General features: G+C 48.4%; 1 protein-coding gene across 3 annotated transcripts in view; it reads left to right on the plus strand.

Moving 5' to 3' along the window:
* KMT2A (lysine methyltransferase 2A) overlaps positions 1-14,767 on the plus strand; it is a 50,082-nt gene continuing 35,315 nt past the window's right edge. The window contains exons 1-2 of one of the 3 annotated variants that reach the window (XM_067470826.1): positions 1-392; positions 14,606-14,675. In XM_067470826.1, the coding sequence (XP_067326927.1) occupies positions 54-392; positions 14,606-14,675 (409 nt within the window). In that variant the 5' untranslated portion in view covers positions 1-53. Of the gene's footprint in view, positions 393-8,708; positions 9,030-14,605; positions 14,676-14,767 lie in introns of those variants that run through there. The other 2 variants (XM_067470827.1, XM_067470828.1) reach the window with 2 other exon arrangements.

Genomic DNA, 14,767 nt, shown 5'->3' on the forward strand with positions numbered 1-14,767 from the left:
CACTCCCTCTCCGCCCGCCCGCTCGTTCGCCTCCCGCCCGCCTGGCAGCGAAGATGGCGCACAGCGGTCGGTGGCGCTTCCCGGCCCGGCCCGGCAGCGGGGGCGGCGGGAGGCGGGCGCTGGGCGGCGGGGGGCGGCTCCGGGTGGCGGCCTGGCGGGGGCCGCGCCCTCCCTCAGCCTCCTCATCCGCCTCCTCAGCCTCCTCAGGAGCAGAAGGGGGCGGGCCCGCGCTGCCTCAGCCTCATCCCCATCTTCCTCTCGGCCTGTCCTCCTCCTGCCTCCTCGCTCCCGGGTTCGACGCCGCGCTCCAAGTCTCCGCCGCCATCGGCATCAACCTGAGGCGCTTCCGGGCTGCCTGCGGAGGGGGGGGCCACGACGAAGAAGGCCCTGAGGTGAGAGAATGGGAATTGGGGGGGAAAGGGGGGGGAGAGGACGCGGGAGCGCGCACGCCTGCCTTGAGAGAGAGGGAAGGAGGGAGGGAGGGAAGCAGGGGGCGTGCCCGGCTCCTTCCTCCCTCGCGTGCCCGCGCCCGGCCTCCCTCGGCGGGAAAGGCGCCTCTGGAAGGGAGGGGGAGAGAGAGGGAGGGAGCAGCATCCCAGGCACGCCCCCCTCCTTCCCCTCCCCCCCTCTCTCTGATGATGAGGATGATGGAGAGGAGAGGGAAGAAGGGGAGAAGGAAGGGGCACAGAAAACAGATGCAAAGGGAAGGCAGCAAAGAGAAAGCAAGGTGCGGAGGAACCTTGCAAAGGGGAGAAAGCATGGTGCACAGAAAAAATATGCAAAACGAAGGAAGCAATGACAGAAAACAAGGTGCATAGAAAAGGAAGAGCCCGGAGGGAAGGAAGGGGAAAGGCCCGGGTTACAGCTGCAAAGGAAGGGAGCAAGGGGCAGAGAACACAGATGCAAAGGGGTGAAAGGAAGAGGCACAGAAAACACATGCAAAGAGAAAGCAAGGTGCGGAGGACACATGCAAAAGGGAGAAAACATGGTGCACAGAAAAAATATGCAAAAGGAAAGGGAGCAAAAGGAAAGGCAGGCACGCCCCCCTCCCCTCCTTCTCTCTCTGCTGATGAGGATGATGGAGAGGAGAGGGAAGAAGGGGAGAAGGAAAGGGCAGGGAACACAGATGCAAAGGGGAGAAAGGAAGGGGCACAGAAAACACATGCAAAGGGAAGGGAGAAGTGAGAGGAAGTAAGGTGCACAGCAAATACGTGCAAAGGGAAGGGAGGAAAGACAGAAAGCAAGGTGCACAGAAAACATACAAGAGAGAAAGCAAGGTGCACAGTAAATACATGCAAGGGGAAGGGTTAGGGTTACAGTTGCAAGGGGCAGAGAAAACACATGTAAAAGGAAGGAAGCACTGACAGAAAGCAGGGGGCAGAGAAAACATATACAAAGGGGAGCAAGCAAGAGGCAGAGAAAAAATAAGGAAAGACAGAAAGCAAGAGGCAGAGAAAACATACAAAGGGGAGAAAGGAAGGTGTACAGAAAACAGGTGCAGAAGGAAGGGAGCAAAGAGTAAACAGTGCAGAGAACACATGCAAAGAAAATGGGACCAATTACAGAAAACAAGGTGCACAGAAGACATACAAAGAGGAGAAAGAAAGGTGCACAGAAGAAATGCAAAAGGAAGGGAGCAAAGAAAGTGCAGAGAAAACATGCAAAGGAAACGGAGCAATGACAGAAAGCAAGGTGCACAGAAAACATCCAAAGGGGAGAAAGGAAGGTGCACAGAAAACAGATGCAAAAGGGAGAAAGCAAGGTGCAGAGATAACACACGTAAAGAGCAGAAAACATGGGAAGAGAGAAAGCAAGGTGCACAGCAAATACATGCAAGGGGAAGGGCCTGAGCTACACCTGCAAAGGGAGAAAGCAAGGGGCAGAGAACGCAGATGCAAAGGGGTGAAAAAAAGGGGCACAGAAAACAGATGCAAAAGGAAGGGAGCAAATACAGCAAGGGGCAGAGAAAACATGCAGGAGAGGAAGCAAGGTGCACAGCAAATACATGCAAAGGGAAGGGAGCAAAAACAGAAAGCAAGGTGCACAGAAAACAGATGCAAAAGGAAGGGAGCAAAGAGAGAAAGTGAGGGGGAGGAAGAGCCTGGAGGGAAGGAAGGGAAAAGGAAGGGGAAGGGCCCGGGTTACAGCTGCAAAGGGAGGAAGCAAGGGGCAGAGGACACAGGTGCAAAGGGGAGAAAGGAAGGGGCACAGAAAACACATGCAAAAGGAAGGGAGCAGTGACAGAAAGCAAGGGGCAGAGAAAAAATAAGCAAAGGGAAGGGAGCAAAGACAGAAAGCAAGGTGCACACAAAACATATACAAAGGAGAGAAAGGAAGGAGCACAGAAAACAGATGCGAAAGGAAAGGAGCAAAGGCAGCAAGGGGCAGAGAACGCAGATGCGAAGAGCACAGAAAACATGTAAAGAGAAAAAGCAAGGTGCACAGCAAATACATGCCGGGGGAAGGGAGCAAAGAGAAAGCAAGGTGCACAGAAACCATGCAAAGGGGAGAAAGGAAGGTGCAGAGAAAACACACAAAGGGAAGAAAGGAAGGTGCACAGCAAATACATGCCAGGGGAAGGGCCAGGGCTACACCTGCAAGGGGCAGAGAAAACATGCAAAGGAGAGAAAGCAAGGGGCACAGAAAACAGATGCAAAAGGAAGGAAGCAAAGACAGAAAGCAAGGTGCAGAGAACACAGGCGCAAAGAGAAAAAGCAAGGTGCACTGAAAACACAGGAGAGAAAGCAAAGTGCAGAGAAAACATTCAAAAGGAAGGGAGCAAAGAGAAAGCAAGGTGCACTGAACACATGCAAAGAGCAGGAAAAACATGCAAAGAGAAAAGGCAAGGTGCACAGAAAACATGCAAAGAGAGAAAGCAAGGTGCACAGCAAATACATGTAAAGGGAAGGGAGCAAAAGAATGCAAGGTACACAGAAAAAATGCAAGGAGAAAGCAAGGTGCAGAGAAAACATACAAGGGAGAAAGAAAAGTGCAGAGAAAACACATGCAAAGGGAAGGGAGCAAAGAGAGAAAGCAAGGTGCAAAGAAAATACTACAAATGGGAGAAAGGAAGGTGCACAGAAAACATGTAGAAGGAAGGGAGCAAAGAGAGAAAACAAAGTGCAGAGAAAACATGCAAAGGAAGGGAGCAAAGACAAAAAGCAAGGGGCACAGAGAACACATGCAAAGGAAAGGGAGCAATGGCAGAAAACAAGGTGCACAGAAAACATACAAAGGGGAGAGGAAGGTGCACAGAAAACATGCAAAAGGAAGGGAGCAAAGAAAGTGCAGAGAAAACATGCAAAGGAAGGGAGCAAAGACAAAAAGCAAGGGGCACAGAAAACACAAAGGGGAGAAAGCAAGATGCAGAGAAAACACATGCAAAAGGAAGGGAGCAAAAACAGAAAGCAAGGTGCAGAGAAAACTCATCCAAAGAGCAGAGAAAACATGCAAAGAGAAAAGGCAAGGTTTAGAGAAAACATGCAAAGGGGAGAAAGCAAGGTGCAGAGAACACATGCAGAGAAGGGAGCAATGACAGAAAGCAAGGGGCACAGAAAAGACATGCAAAGGGAAGGCAGCAAAGAGCAAGCAAGATGCACAAAAACTCTTGCAAAGGAGCTGCAGAGAAGGAGACTCCACTGGACTCCGAGGCAGTCTATATTCAATGAGAATTGGCCATCCAGCCAACCCCCATTCTGCCAAGCAGGAAGACACTGCCCAAGCCCTCTTGGCAGATGCCTTTTAGCCAGAAAATGAAATGCAGAGATCCAGGATTGGTGACGCCTGGCTTGACAACGGTCCATGTGAGAAAGATCTTGGGAGTCTTGGTGGAGAACAAGTTGAGCATGAGCCAAGAGTGTGGTGCAGCAGCACAGAAAGCCAATTCTCATTGAATATAGACTGCCTGGGAGCCCAGTGGGGCCTCCCTCTCTGGAGCTCCCAACAGTGATCCTGGATTTGTCCCTGAGCCTGGAACCCCAGGTCTCAGTGGTGGTCAAAGGAGCTTTTGTATAATTTAAACTTGTGTGCCAGATGCGCCCATACCTTGAGAAGACAGACTTGGCCATGGTGGTCTATGCTCTTGTTACCTCCCATATAGACTACTCAAATGTTTTCTACGTAGGGCTGTCTGTGAAGACCCTCTGGAAGCTCCAGTCAGTCCAGTGGGCAGCAGCCAGATGCCTCACTGGGGCAGCATTTAGGGATCATACTACTCTGTTACGCCAGCTTCACTGACTGTCAGTTTGCTACCGAGACCAATTCAAAGTGCTGGTCTTGGCCTATAAAGCCCTAAATGATTCTGGTCCAACTTACCTGTCCGAATGCATCTCCTCCTATGAGTCAACAAGAGCTTTAAGATCTGCTGGGAAGGCCCTGCTCTCAGTCCCACCACCATCACAGGTGCAATTGGTGGGGATGACAGACAGGGCCTTCTCAGTGGCGCCCCCCCCCCACCTCAACTGTGGAACTCATCCCCAGTGACATCAGGCAGGCCCCTTCTCTTCTGGTTTTCCGGGGGGGGGGGGGGAATTAAAGACCTGGCTTTGCACATGAGTGTTTGAAGGATAAGTTATTATGGATTTTGACATAAGCTGCATAACGATTATGAGCAAGGATTATGGATAAATGATATAATGTACTTCATATCTTTTTAATTGGTTGTTATTCTGTGTGTTTTATTTGCTTAATTGTTCAAATTGTTCAATTAATGGGATCTGTTTTATGGTTATGTTTTAAATGGCTTTGAATCTTGCCAGAGTTGTTAAGTTGCCTTCGGGGGTGAAAAAGGCAGGGTATAAATGAAGCAAATACATACATAAATAAAGGGGAGAAAGCAGGATGCAGAGAAAACATGTAAGGGAAGGGAGCAAAGAGAGAAAGCAAGGTGCACAGAAAAGATGTGCAACGGGGAGAAAGCAATATGCAAAGAACAGATGCAAAGAGAAGAGTGCAAAAAGAAAAAGCAAGGTGCATAGAAAACATACCAAGGGAAGAACACAAGGTGCACAGAAAGACATGCAAAAGGAAGAGAGCAACAAGTGGAAGCAAAGTGCACGGAAATTACATGCAAAGGGGAGAAAGCAAGGTGCACAGAAAACAAATGCAAAAGGAAGGCAGCAAAGAGAAAACAAGGTGTACAGAAAAGACATGCAAAGGGAAGGGAGGAAAGAGAAAAAGCAAGGTGCTCAGAAAAGCCACGCAAAAGGGAGAAAACAAGGTGCACAGAAAAGACATGCAAAGGGGAGAAAGTAAGGTGCAGAAAAACATGCAAAGGGAAGAGAGCAAAGATAAAAACAAAGTGCGCAGAAAACAAATACAAAGGGAAGAACACAAGATAAAAGGTGCACGGAGAAATGGCATGCAAAGGGAAGGGAGCAACAAGAGACAGCAAGGTGCAGAGAAAACACCCAAAGGGAAGAGGGCAAGGTGTGGAGAAAACACATGCAAAGGGGAGAAAGCAAGGTGCAGAGAAAACATGCAAATGGGAAGGCAGCAAAGACAGAAAACAAGGTGCACAGAAAACACATGCAAATGGGAAGGCAGCAAAGACAGAAAGCAAAGTGCAGAGAAAACAGACACAAAGAGAAGGGAGCAAAGAGAGGAGGAAGCTGTCAGAAGAGCCCTCCCCTCTCCCTCTCCGTGGTCCTGGCCTGAAGGGGGGCCCACAGATGCCCTCCACTCTCTGCACAGAGCAGGCCTGGGCCAACTTTGGCCCTCCCTCCCCTCCAGGTGTTTTGGACTGTGACTCCCACTAGGCTGTTAGGAATTGTGGTAGTTGCAGTCCAAAACACCTGGAGGAAGGGCCAAAGCTCCTTCCTTGAAAGCTTTTAAACAGAGCCTGGATTGCCATCTATTGAGAGTGTTTTGATTGTGCTTTCCCTCCCTGGCAGAATAGGGTTTAACTGGATGACTCACATGGTCTCATCCAACTCTGATTCTGTGGGGAGGAAGCTGTCAGAAACGTCTTCCCCCTCTCCATGGTCCTGGCCTGGAGGGGCCCCCAACCCTCTGGACACTTCAGTCAAGGGATCAGTCAAGAAATCGTCAAAACATCACCGCTCCCATGGGGCTTATGCTCTATGTGCTTTTAATTATATCTGTATTTTATCATTATATTGTGTTACATTTTATGTGAATTTACTTCTGTTTTTATCATTGTATACGACATCACTTTTTGTATGTGTTAACCACCCTGAGTCCCTTCGAGGAGAGATGGCGAGTTAGAAATAAAATATTGTTATTATTTGTAGGAGGCCAGCTGTTTCAAAAAGGTGCCTTCTTTAGTCCAGGTTGTGATTGTTGTTGTTGTTGTTGTTAATCCTGCTGGAAGCCAAAAGACTGCTTCCTGCTGCGTCTCCTGCTTCCTGGAACTGTGAGAGGATAAGATGTGGGTTGCTATCCTTGCAGAGGGAGATGCCCCCCCCCCCCCCCCTCACCTGGATGCAGCAGTACTAATAATAGCAATAATAAACAGCGGTGTTTCTGGTTTATCCTCCTGGAATCCCAGCTCAGCCTTGGGGTGCAGTGGCACCATGGACTCATCCATTTGCATCCTAATGAACTCCCATCCTTGCAGAACGCTTGGCTGCTGCCATAGTTGCAACCACGCTGAGATCAATGGACTGCCTTCCACTTGTTTACCTTTTGCTTCTTGGCATTATTTATTTATTTATCTATTGACATTTATATGCCACCCTTCTCACCCCAAAGGGCACTCAAAGCAGCTTACAAGATATATATACATACGTTATATTATATTATTAGCATAGTACAATAGTATCATATTACTATATTGTACAATACAATTATATTTTAATATTAGTAATATTACATGTAATACAAGATATATAATTATAATATTATATTGTTAGTAGTGGTATTATATTTTATTACATTATAATATTATAAATATACGTATATACAATATATTATATTATATTATTAGCATAGCACAGGAGACATTTGGATCCATAATAATAATAACAACACTTTATTTGTACCCCGCTACCATCTCCCCAAAGGACTCGTTGCGGCTTACATGAGGCCGAGCCCAAATACAACAATACAAGCAATACTAACAACAATACAATAATAACAACAATACAAGCAATTAAAATAAAAACATGGATAATAACATAATGCAACATTAACAATAAGACAACACACAGTTAAAACAAGACGCTGGGGGGGGGGCAGGGAGAAGTCTGTTTTGCACTCATGCTGCCCTGCACCATCCAAACAGCAATTATTCAATAATAATAATAATAATAATAATAATAATTATTATTATTATTATTATTTGAGGCCATTCAGTCAGGAGGCATCATTGGGGCCTGGGTTTTATTATCCCCAAGTCGGGGTCCCTGTTGAGAAGGAGCTTTTGAGGAAGGGGTTCTTGCTGCCGCCCCTCTTCCAGGGGGTTGTTTCTGTGAAAGCCTTGTTCCAATAGCTGTCCTTCTAGAGGAGGGCTGCTTGTATCAAGGTGGGGCAGAACTCGGCACTTGTATACCACACTGTGTGTTGTTGTCGTTGTTGTTGTTAAATAAATAAATACACAGGAAACCTCTTCTGTTTCTAGAGAATCAGAATGGGACATTGTTTGGGGCTCAATGTTGTCAGCACAATGCTTTGCATGATGCAGAACCCTGCTCTGGGAGGAGGGTGGGGGTCTCAATGCAAATGCTTCTGTGGTTTAGTTGCAAGTCTTCCTTCAGGGCAGTGATGCCAGGGCAGCACCGCAGACCTGATAAGTCAACCTCTGTGCATCTCATGATCGCCATATTAATGTCTTCTAGTGCAGCCATTTTTAAATGGAAATTGTGCTTGGAAGGCGAGCTTCTGTCTATTCCTTTTTGTTACCCATTTCAATATTTTGGCAATCATTTTTGAGGGATAACTTCATGCTTTTGTTGCCGTTTACCCTGAATGAGGGGCGGCCCTGTCTCTTTTTGGTTTGGACTGATGGGGGGCTGCTGTTTGCCCACTGGGGGATCTCCACTTAGGCTGGTCTCTGGACTCCCGGCAGCCCTCTGTCCCCATGGATGTCACCATAACTTACCTTGTGTTCTGCGGCCTGAGCCTTGCAAACAGGTTTCCGCGTCCTCTGGCCTTGTGTTGAAGCTGCCCTCCCAGTTGGGGACCCCTGGTGCTGGCGTCCCTCCTTCTGAGGCCTTTGGGGTGAAGGCTTTCCTGTTGGTTGCAGCCTGGTTGTCGAGGGGCATAGCAGAGGGGTCTGCTTGGTGCCCACTTGGCCATGCCAGAGCCAGACGGTTTTGCTCTCTCTGGACACTTCAGGACAGACGATAGCATATTCCTTTGTTGCATCTGTTCTTCCTTTCTGACGTTCAGTCTGTTTGTTGTGTCACCTGCAATAAGAATGCCTTATTGATTCAGTTTTGCTTTGTTTCCTGTTCATCTACATTTCAAACTGCAATACCAGTGGCTTCTTTTGCGTGAATGCTTGTCAGGTGGGGTGTAGGAGGAAGTTATGTATCTGAATGTGGGGGTCCTTTGGCCTTGTGCTCTGCAGGGAGGCTCTGCTGGGCTCCTGAGTGGGGGCTTCAGGGGATGCCCCCTTCCTTCTTCCCCCTTGGCTTCCTCCTGGGCAGGGGATGCCTCTGCTCCAGCCCCTCCCTCCCTCTGTCAGCTGATTTGCACGTGGGGCTCGTGCCGGGCAAGGATAGGCTGCAAAGGCAGCTGGAATCCTGGGGGGAGGAGGAGGAGGGTCCTGGTCCGGCAGAGGCACCAGGCCGGAGGAGCCAGGGCTTTGGGGTCTCTGCCGAGGGTCGCTGGCCAGTGCTGCAGACTGGAGGAACGGCACAAGGGTTGCCCTTAAGGTGGGAGTGCAGATTGGGGCAGGAGCCCCCCATGTGCCACAGCTGGAAGGCTTGTCCTTTGGTTCCCAGTCCTGGGCACTGTGCCTCCCCTACATACACTGTGCCTCCTCCTTCTCCTCCTCCTCCAAGGCCACCTCTGGCCCTTGTCACAGCCTCTCCATGGATCTCAGGGACAGTCAGGATCATTTCCAGGTAAGCTTTCCAGGCTCCCTTCCCGCCAAGCCATGCCATTAGTCCCTAGGTCTTGCCCTGAACCAAGGGCCTTGCTCAACCCTTCAGTGGGGGCAATAGTCCCAGCTGCAACACAGGGCAGAAACTGCAGAGGTGCCCAGGTGAGTTTCCCCTCCACTTCACCCTGCGTGCGGGAATTGTCATCTTTGGCGTTGAGAAAAAGAAACCTGTACGAACAGGCCGGGCCAGGAACATTCCGCCAGGTACTCACATATTTTTGATTCATGGGATGTCTATCAAAAGTATCAGAGACCACCTGCAATCCTTTTCCTACCACCTGTGCTGCTGCACATGTAATCCAATCCGTCCTACAAAGCCTTGCTTCCCACCACGGCTGGAGTGAGCATAATCCAGGAGTGGAGGAACTGTCCGTGGTTCTGTTGCCTTGGGCAGCTTACCCTTTGGTGGGGCTTAGGTTTGCCTTGGCAGGGACAAAGGGGCCCATTAACAGGGACCACCCTGCAACGCTGTGGAGCCCCCAGTGGCACAGTGGATTACTTACTTACTTACTTACTTACTTAGACGGTCCCTCGTTGGACGAGTAAGATGGTCTTCCTTGATGACTATTTTTGTGGGTTTGTAGGTGGCTGTGGAGTCCTATTCTTGCTCTGCATCTTCTTCCGCAGTGAGGGCATTGGTTTCCAGGTGGAAGGCAGTCCCGGTCGGGGTTGGCTTGACGTGCCTTCCTCCTGGCACGTTTCTCTCTTTCACCCTCCACTCGTGCCTCCTTGAATTCTGCAGCACTGCTGGTCACAGCTGACCTCCACGTGGAGCGCTCAAGGACCAGGGCTTCCCAGTTCTCAGTGTCTGTGCCAGAGTTTTTTAAGGTTGGCTTCGAGGCCATCTTTAAATCTCTTTTCCTGCCCACCAACATTCTGTTTTCCGTTCCGTTCAGAGTAGAGCAACAGCTTTGAGAGACAGCGGTCAGACATCCAGACAACGTGGCCGGTCCAGCGGAGTTGATGGCAGAGAACCATCGCTTCAATGCTGGTGGTCTTTGTTTCTTCCAGCATGCTGACGTTTGTCCGCTTGTCTTCCCAAGAGATTTGCAGGATTTTCCGGAGGCAGCGGAATCGTTCCAAGAGTTGCATGTGACATCTATAGACAGTCCACGTTTCGCAGGCATAGAGCAGGGTTGGGAGGACAATAGCTTTATAGACAAGCACCTTGGTATCCCTATGGATGTCCCAGTCCTCAAACACTCTCTGCTTCATTCGGGAAAATGCTGCACTCGCAGAGCTCAGGCGGTGTTGTATTTCGGTGTCGATGTTGACTTTGGTGGAGAGGTGGCTGCCAAGGGAGCGGAAATGGTCCACATTTTCTAATGTGACACCATTAAGCTGTATCTCTGGCATTGGGAAGGGGATGGCTGGTGTCTGCTGGAACAGCATTTTGGTTTTCTCGATGTTCAGTGACAGGCCAAGCTTCGTGTATGCTTCTGCGAAGGTGTTTAGAGTGGCTTATAGATCTTCTTCTGAATGCGCACAGACGACATTGGATTAAACCCCTGTGCCAGCAGGACTAAAGACCCACAGGTCGCAGGTTCAAATCCAGGGAGAGGCGGATGAACTCCCTCTATCAGCTCCAGCTCCTCATGCGGGGACATGAGAGAAGCCTCCCAGAAGGATGATAAAAACATCAAAAATCATCCGGGCGTCCCCTGGGCAACGTCCTTGCAGACGGCCAATTCTCTCACACCAGAAGCAACTCGCAGTTTCTCAAGTCGCTCCTGACATGACCCACCAAGATCCCTGTGGGTCTTGGAGAGTGTTTTTCCAGTGTGAATGGTAGAATTATGCAGGCCCGTGTCAAAGGAGTCCTCCAAGCCACCGGGAATGCTCTTGAACCTGCATCAGGGAGACAGAAGGGAGACCACTGACTTGTGATATTTATTCGATGCACCCAAAGCAGTGGCAGGGCACCTTATGGAAGGTGCAGTCCACTTCTGGTCTTGGTGAATTGTGGGATGTCTCTCTGTCCTTCTTAAGCTGGGTTTCCAAAAGTCAAGGAGGTGCTGCCATCCCAAGGGCTGTCGAAGTGTTGGGGCTTATGGCCTTTGAGCAGGATGGACCGTTGCCCTGGGAGCTGACTAGTGCCCAGCTTGGCCTTTCCCACCTGCTTGGTCCTCCATGCGCTTTCTTCCAGGACCCCTGGCTTTAGCGTGCATGGCTTTCTAGGAAGTGGGACTTGCCCTGTGAGGAGCAAGGCTTTCCTGGCTGGTGGCATTACCTTTTCTGCTCCAGGACAGAGTTGTGGAGGCCACTCTTGCACTTTGCTGAGCTCCCAACTGACTGATGACTGGACCGCTGCCCCATCCAGCCAGCCTTAGATCCATCCTTCCTCTTTACCTTTGGCAGAGAGCTCCACATGCCCATCCAAGACAAGTGACTGACAGGGAAAGATAGGAGAAATCAGAGAAAGGAGGAGGAGGAGGGCGGAGGCAAATGTGGTGCTACTGCTGGTCTCTTGTGTGCAAAGCCAGGCCCTTAGAGTCTCACTCTTCCACAGCTTTCCTCCTCTTTCCGTCCGTCTAGTTCCAGCTTGGACACAGAGCCCACAGCTGAGTTTGTCTTCTGTGAGGTGGCTTTGCAGACTCTCTGCGCTTCCTCTCTGGACCCATCACGGGACAGACAGTGGGCTACTTCTTGACATCACAATGACAAATAAGTCATCTCCTAGCTCCCTCCTCAGGGACTTCCAGATGGTTACAAAGGTTGGAGGAAGGCAGGTCTTCTTCCATGCTGCTCTGCCAGCTCTGACTCTTGCCTCTCTGTAGCCCTCAGCATGGAACCTTTTCCCCAAAATAAATAGATTTTGCTCAAGTATTTTTCCATGTATACTCGCACAAAACAACACCCAGCCCACCTCAGTCAGCTATTTGCTCAGCTACAACTACTACTACTACAACACTTTATTTGTAGACCACCCACCTCCTGTCAGGGCGATTTCCAACACGTATCGCAAACATTCAATGCCAAAAGGGGGAAAAAAACATTTAAACCGACTACATCAGGACAATGGCCTCAGATATTTGCAGCAGCACTTGCAAATATCCATTCACTTACTTACTTTTAATAATAATAATAATAATAATAATAATAATAATAATATTTATTTATTTATTTATTTATTTGATCGATCATATGACCATTTCAAAATAGAACACAAGTAAAAAACAAGGCAACAAGGTGAAGACAGCAGCCGACCTTCTATTTATAGTCAAAATATTATTTTCCCGGTTCTTCTTTCAGGAAATCTGCTCTTTTCTTAATAGCTTACTTAGGCTATCCCTCGTAGTACGAGGATGATGGTCCTCCAAGTGTAGTATCCTGGCGGTGGGGTCCGTAGGTGACTGTGGAGCCTATTCTTGACCTGCATCTTCTCCCTTCCGCAGTGAGGGCATCGCTTTCCAGGTGGGAGGCGGTCCCGGTTGAGGTTGGCTTGATGCGCCTTCCTCTTGGCACTTTGCACTCTTTCACCCTCCATTCGTGCCTCTTCAAATTCTGCAGCACTGCTGGTCACAGTTGACCTCCAACTGGAGCGGTCAAGGGCCAGGGCTTCCCAGTTCTCAGTGTCTGTGCCAGAGTTTTTAAGGTTGGCTTTCAGCCCATCTTCAAATCTCTTTTCGGTTTCCAGGTGGAAGGCGGTCTTGGTCGGGGCTGGCTTGACGCGCCTTCCTCTTGGTACTTTACTCTCTTTCACCTTCCATTCGTGCCTCTTCACATTCTGCAGCACTGCTGGTCAGAGCGGACCTCCAGCTGGAGCGCTCAAGGGCCAGGTCTTCCCAGTTCTCAGTGTCTCTGCCAGAGTTTTTGAGGTTGGCTTTGAGCCCATCTTTCAATCTCTTGGATTTGGCCCAGTGGGCTCTCCAGAGGGGACCTTGCACTTGGGGATCCCTGTAATTCAATCTGCTCTCTTTAGCCTATAAAGCCCTCAACTAGTGGTTCCCTACGTGTGATCCGTGGATCACCAGAACAAAAATGTGGTCCACGGCCTCACCATTACTACACCGTTGCAACAAGAGTGACTGGTCTCGTGAAACCCTCTTCTAGTGCCAAGGCAACAGGTATGTCAGGAAGGGAGAGGCTGACTACCCATGAAAGATTACTAATACCACATCAGCTCTAGATTATTAAATATGGTTTTCTGTAGTTGAGATATCATCTATACATATGTTCTGTATCAGAAACTAGAGCTGATGTGGTCTATCCAATTCAGTGTTCTGAATCGGCACCCCCGATAACTAAATTGAATCTGAAGATGACCAAAAACTGATTGGTAACCCTTTTGGTACTAATGTTGGGGAGTGGTCCCTGGACAAATAATGGTTGGGAACTACTGTCCTAAATAGTTTCGGCCCAGCTTACCTGTCGGAATGTATCTCCCTCTATGATCCACCTTTGAAGCTGAGATCATCAGGACGCCCTGCTCTCGGTCCCACTCCCCTCACAAGCGCAACTGGTGGGAGCCAGAGATAGAGCCTTCTCAGTGGTGGTCCCTCGGCTATAGAACTCCCTCCGTAGTGAAATTAGAGCATCCCCCTCCCTCCTGACCTTCAGGAAGAAAGTAAAAACATTATGGTTATGTGACCAAGCTTTCGGACAGCAAGGTTCTTAGTAAAACAAGAGAATAAGGAATAGTGAACGGACCAATGGAACAACTATAAATTTGACTTTGGATGTCGTGATTTTAATAACTTTTAAATCATGTCATTTACGGGTGGGTTTTAATATAAATGTTATTGTATTATTGATTCTTTAATTTTCATGTTTTATGTCTAAATGTTATTTTATGTTTTAATTTGGATAAGTTTTTAATTTATAGTTATACTAGCCTTTCCCTGCCACGCGTTGCTGTGGCCCAGTCTGTGTATATGTGTGTATGTATATATTGTGTATATGTGTGTGTGTGTGTGTATAATGACACTCCATACAGTCATGCTGGCCACATGACCTTGGAGGTGTCTATGAACAACGGCGGCTCTTCGGCTTAGAAATGGAAATGAGCACCACAACCCAGAGTCGGACACAACTAGACTTAATGTTAGGGGGAAACCTTTACCTATGTGTGTTGGCCCACACATATAATGTATTTTTATTTTATTTTTATTTTATTTTTTTGGATTTTTAAGTCTCTTCCACTGTGTTTTCCAGTGTTTTTATGAGTGATGGTCACTCGTTGGCCTGATAGGGGTATTGTGTTCAAATTTAGTGTCAATTTGCCCAGTGGTTTTTGAGTTCTGTTAATCCCACAAACGAACATTATATTTCTATTTATATAGATGTCATTAGCTATTACGTTTTGGTTTTCACATGTATACTTGTATATATGGCATTGAATTTTGCCTTTGTTATGTTGGAAACTGCTTTGAGTTCCCACAGGGGGTAGAAAACGGTATATAAATGTAGTACATAAAAATAATAAATAACTTGGCCCCTCCAACTTCCCCTAATTTGTGTACAGCTGTCGGATTTTCCAGCCTGTGCTTTACTTTCTCATCCAATTTAACTTTGGGTCGCCTTGTTCTCTCTTTGCAGGATGAGCAGTTCCTAGGCTTTGGATCAGACGATGAAGCCAAAGGGCAGAGTCCCGCCAAGTCTCCCACAGGTACGTTGCGCCTCCTGCCATGTTGCCACCTTCACATATATAGCTACTTCTCTGCCAGCCACTATTTCCAATGAATGCACAAACAAGTATTT

The sequence above is a fragment of the Anolis sagrei genome, chromosome 7 (genome assembly GCF_037176765.1).
Source record: "Anolis sagrei isolate rAnoSag1 chromosome 7, rAnoSag1.mat, whole genome shotgun sequence".
Lineage (NCBI taxonomy): Eukaryota > Metazoa > Chordata > Lepidosauria > Squamata > Dactyloidae > Anolis > Anolis sagrei.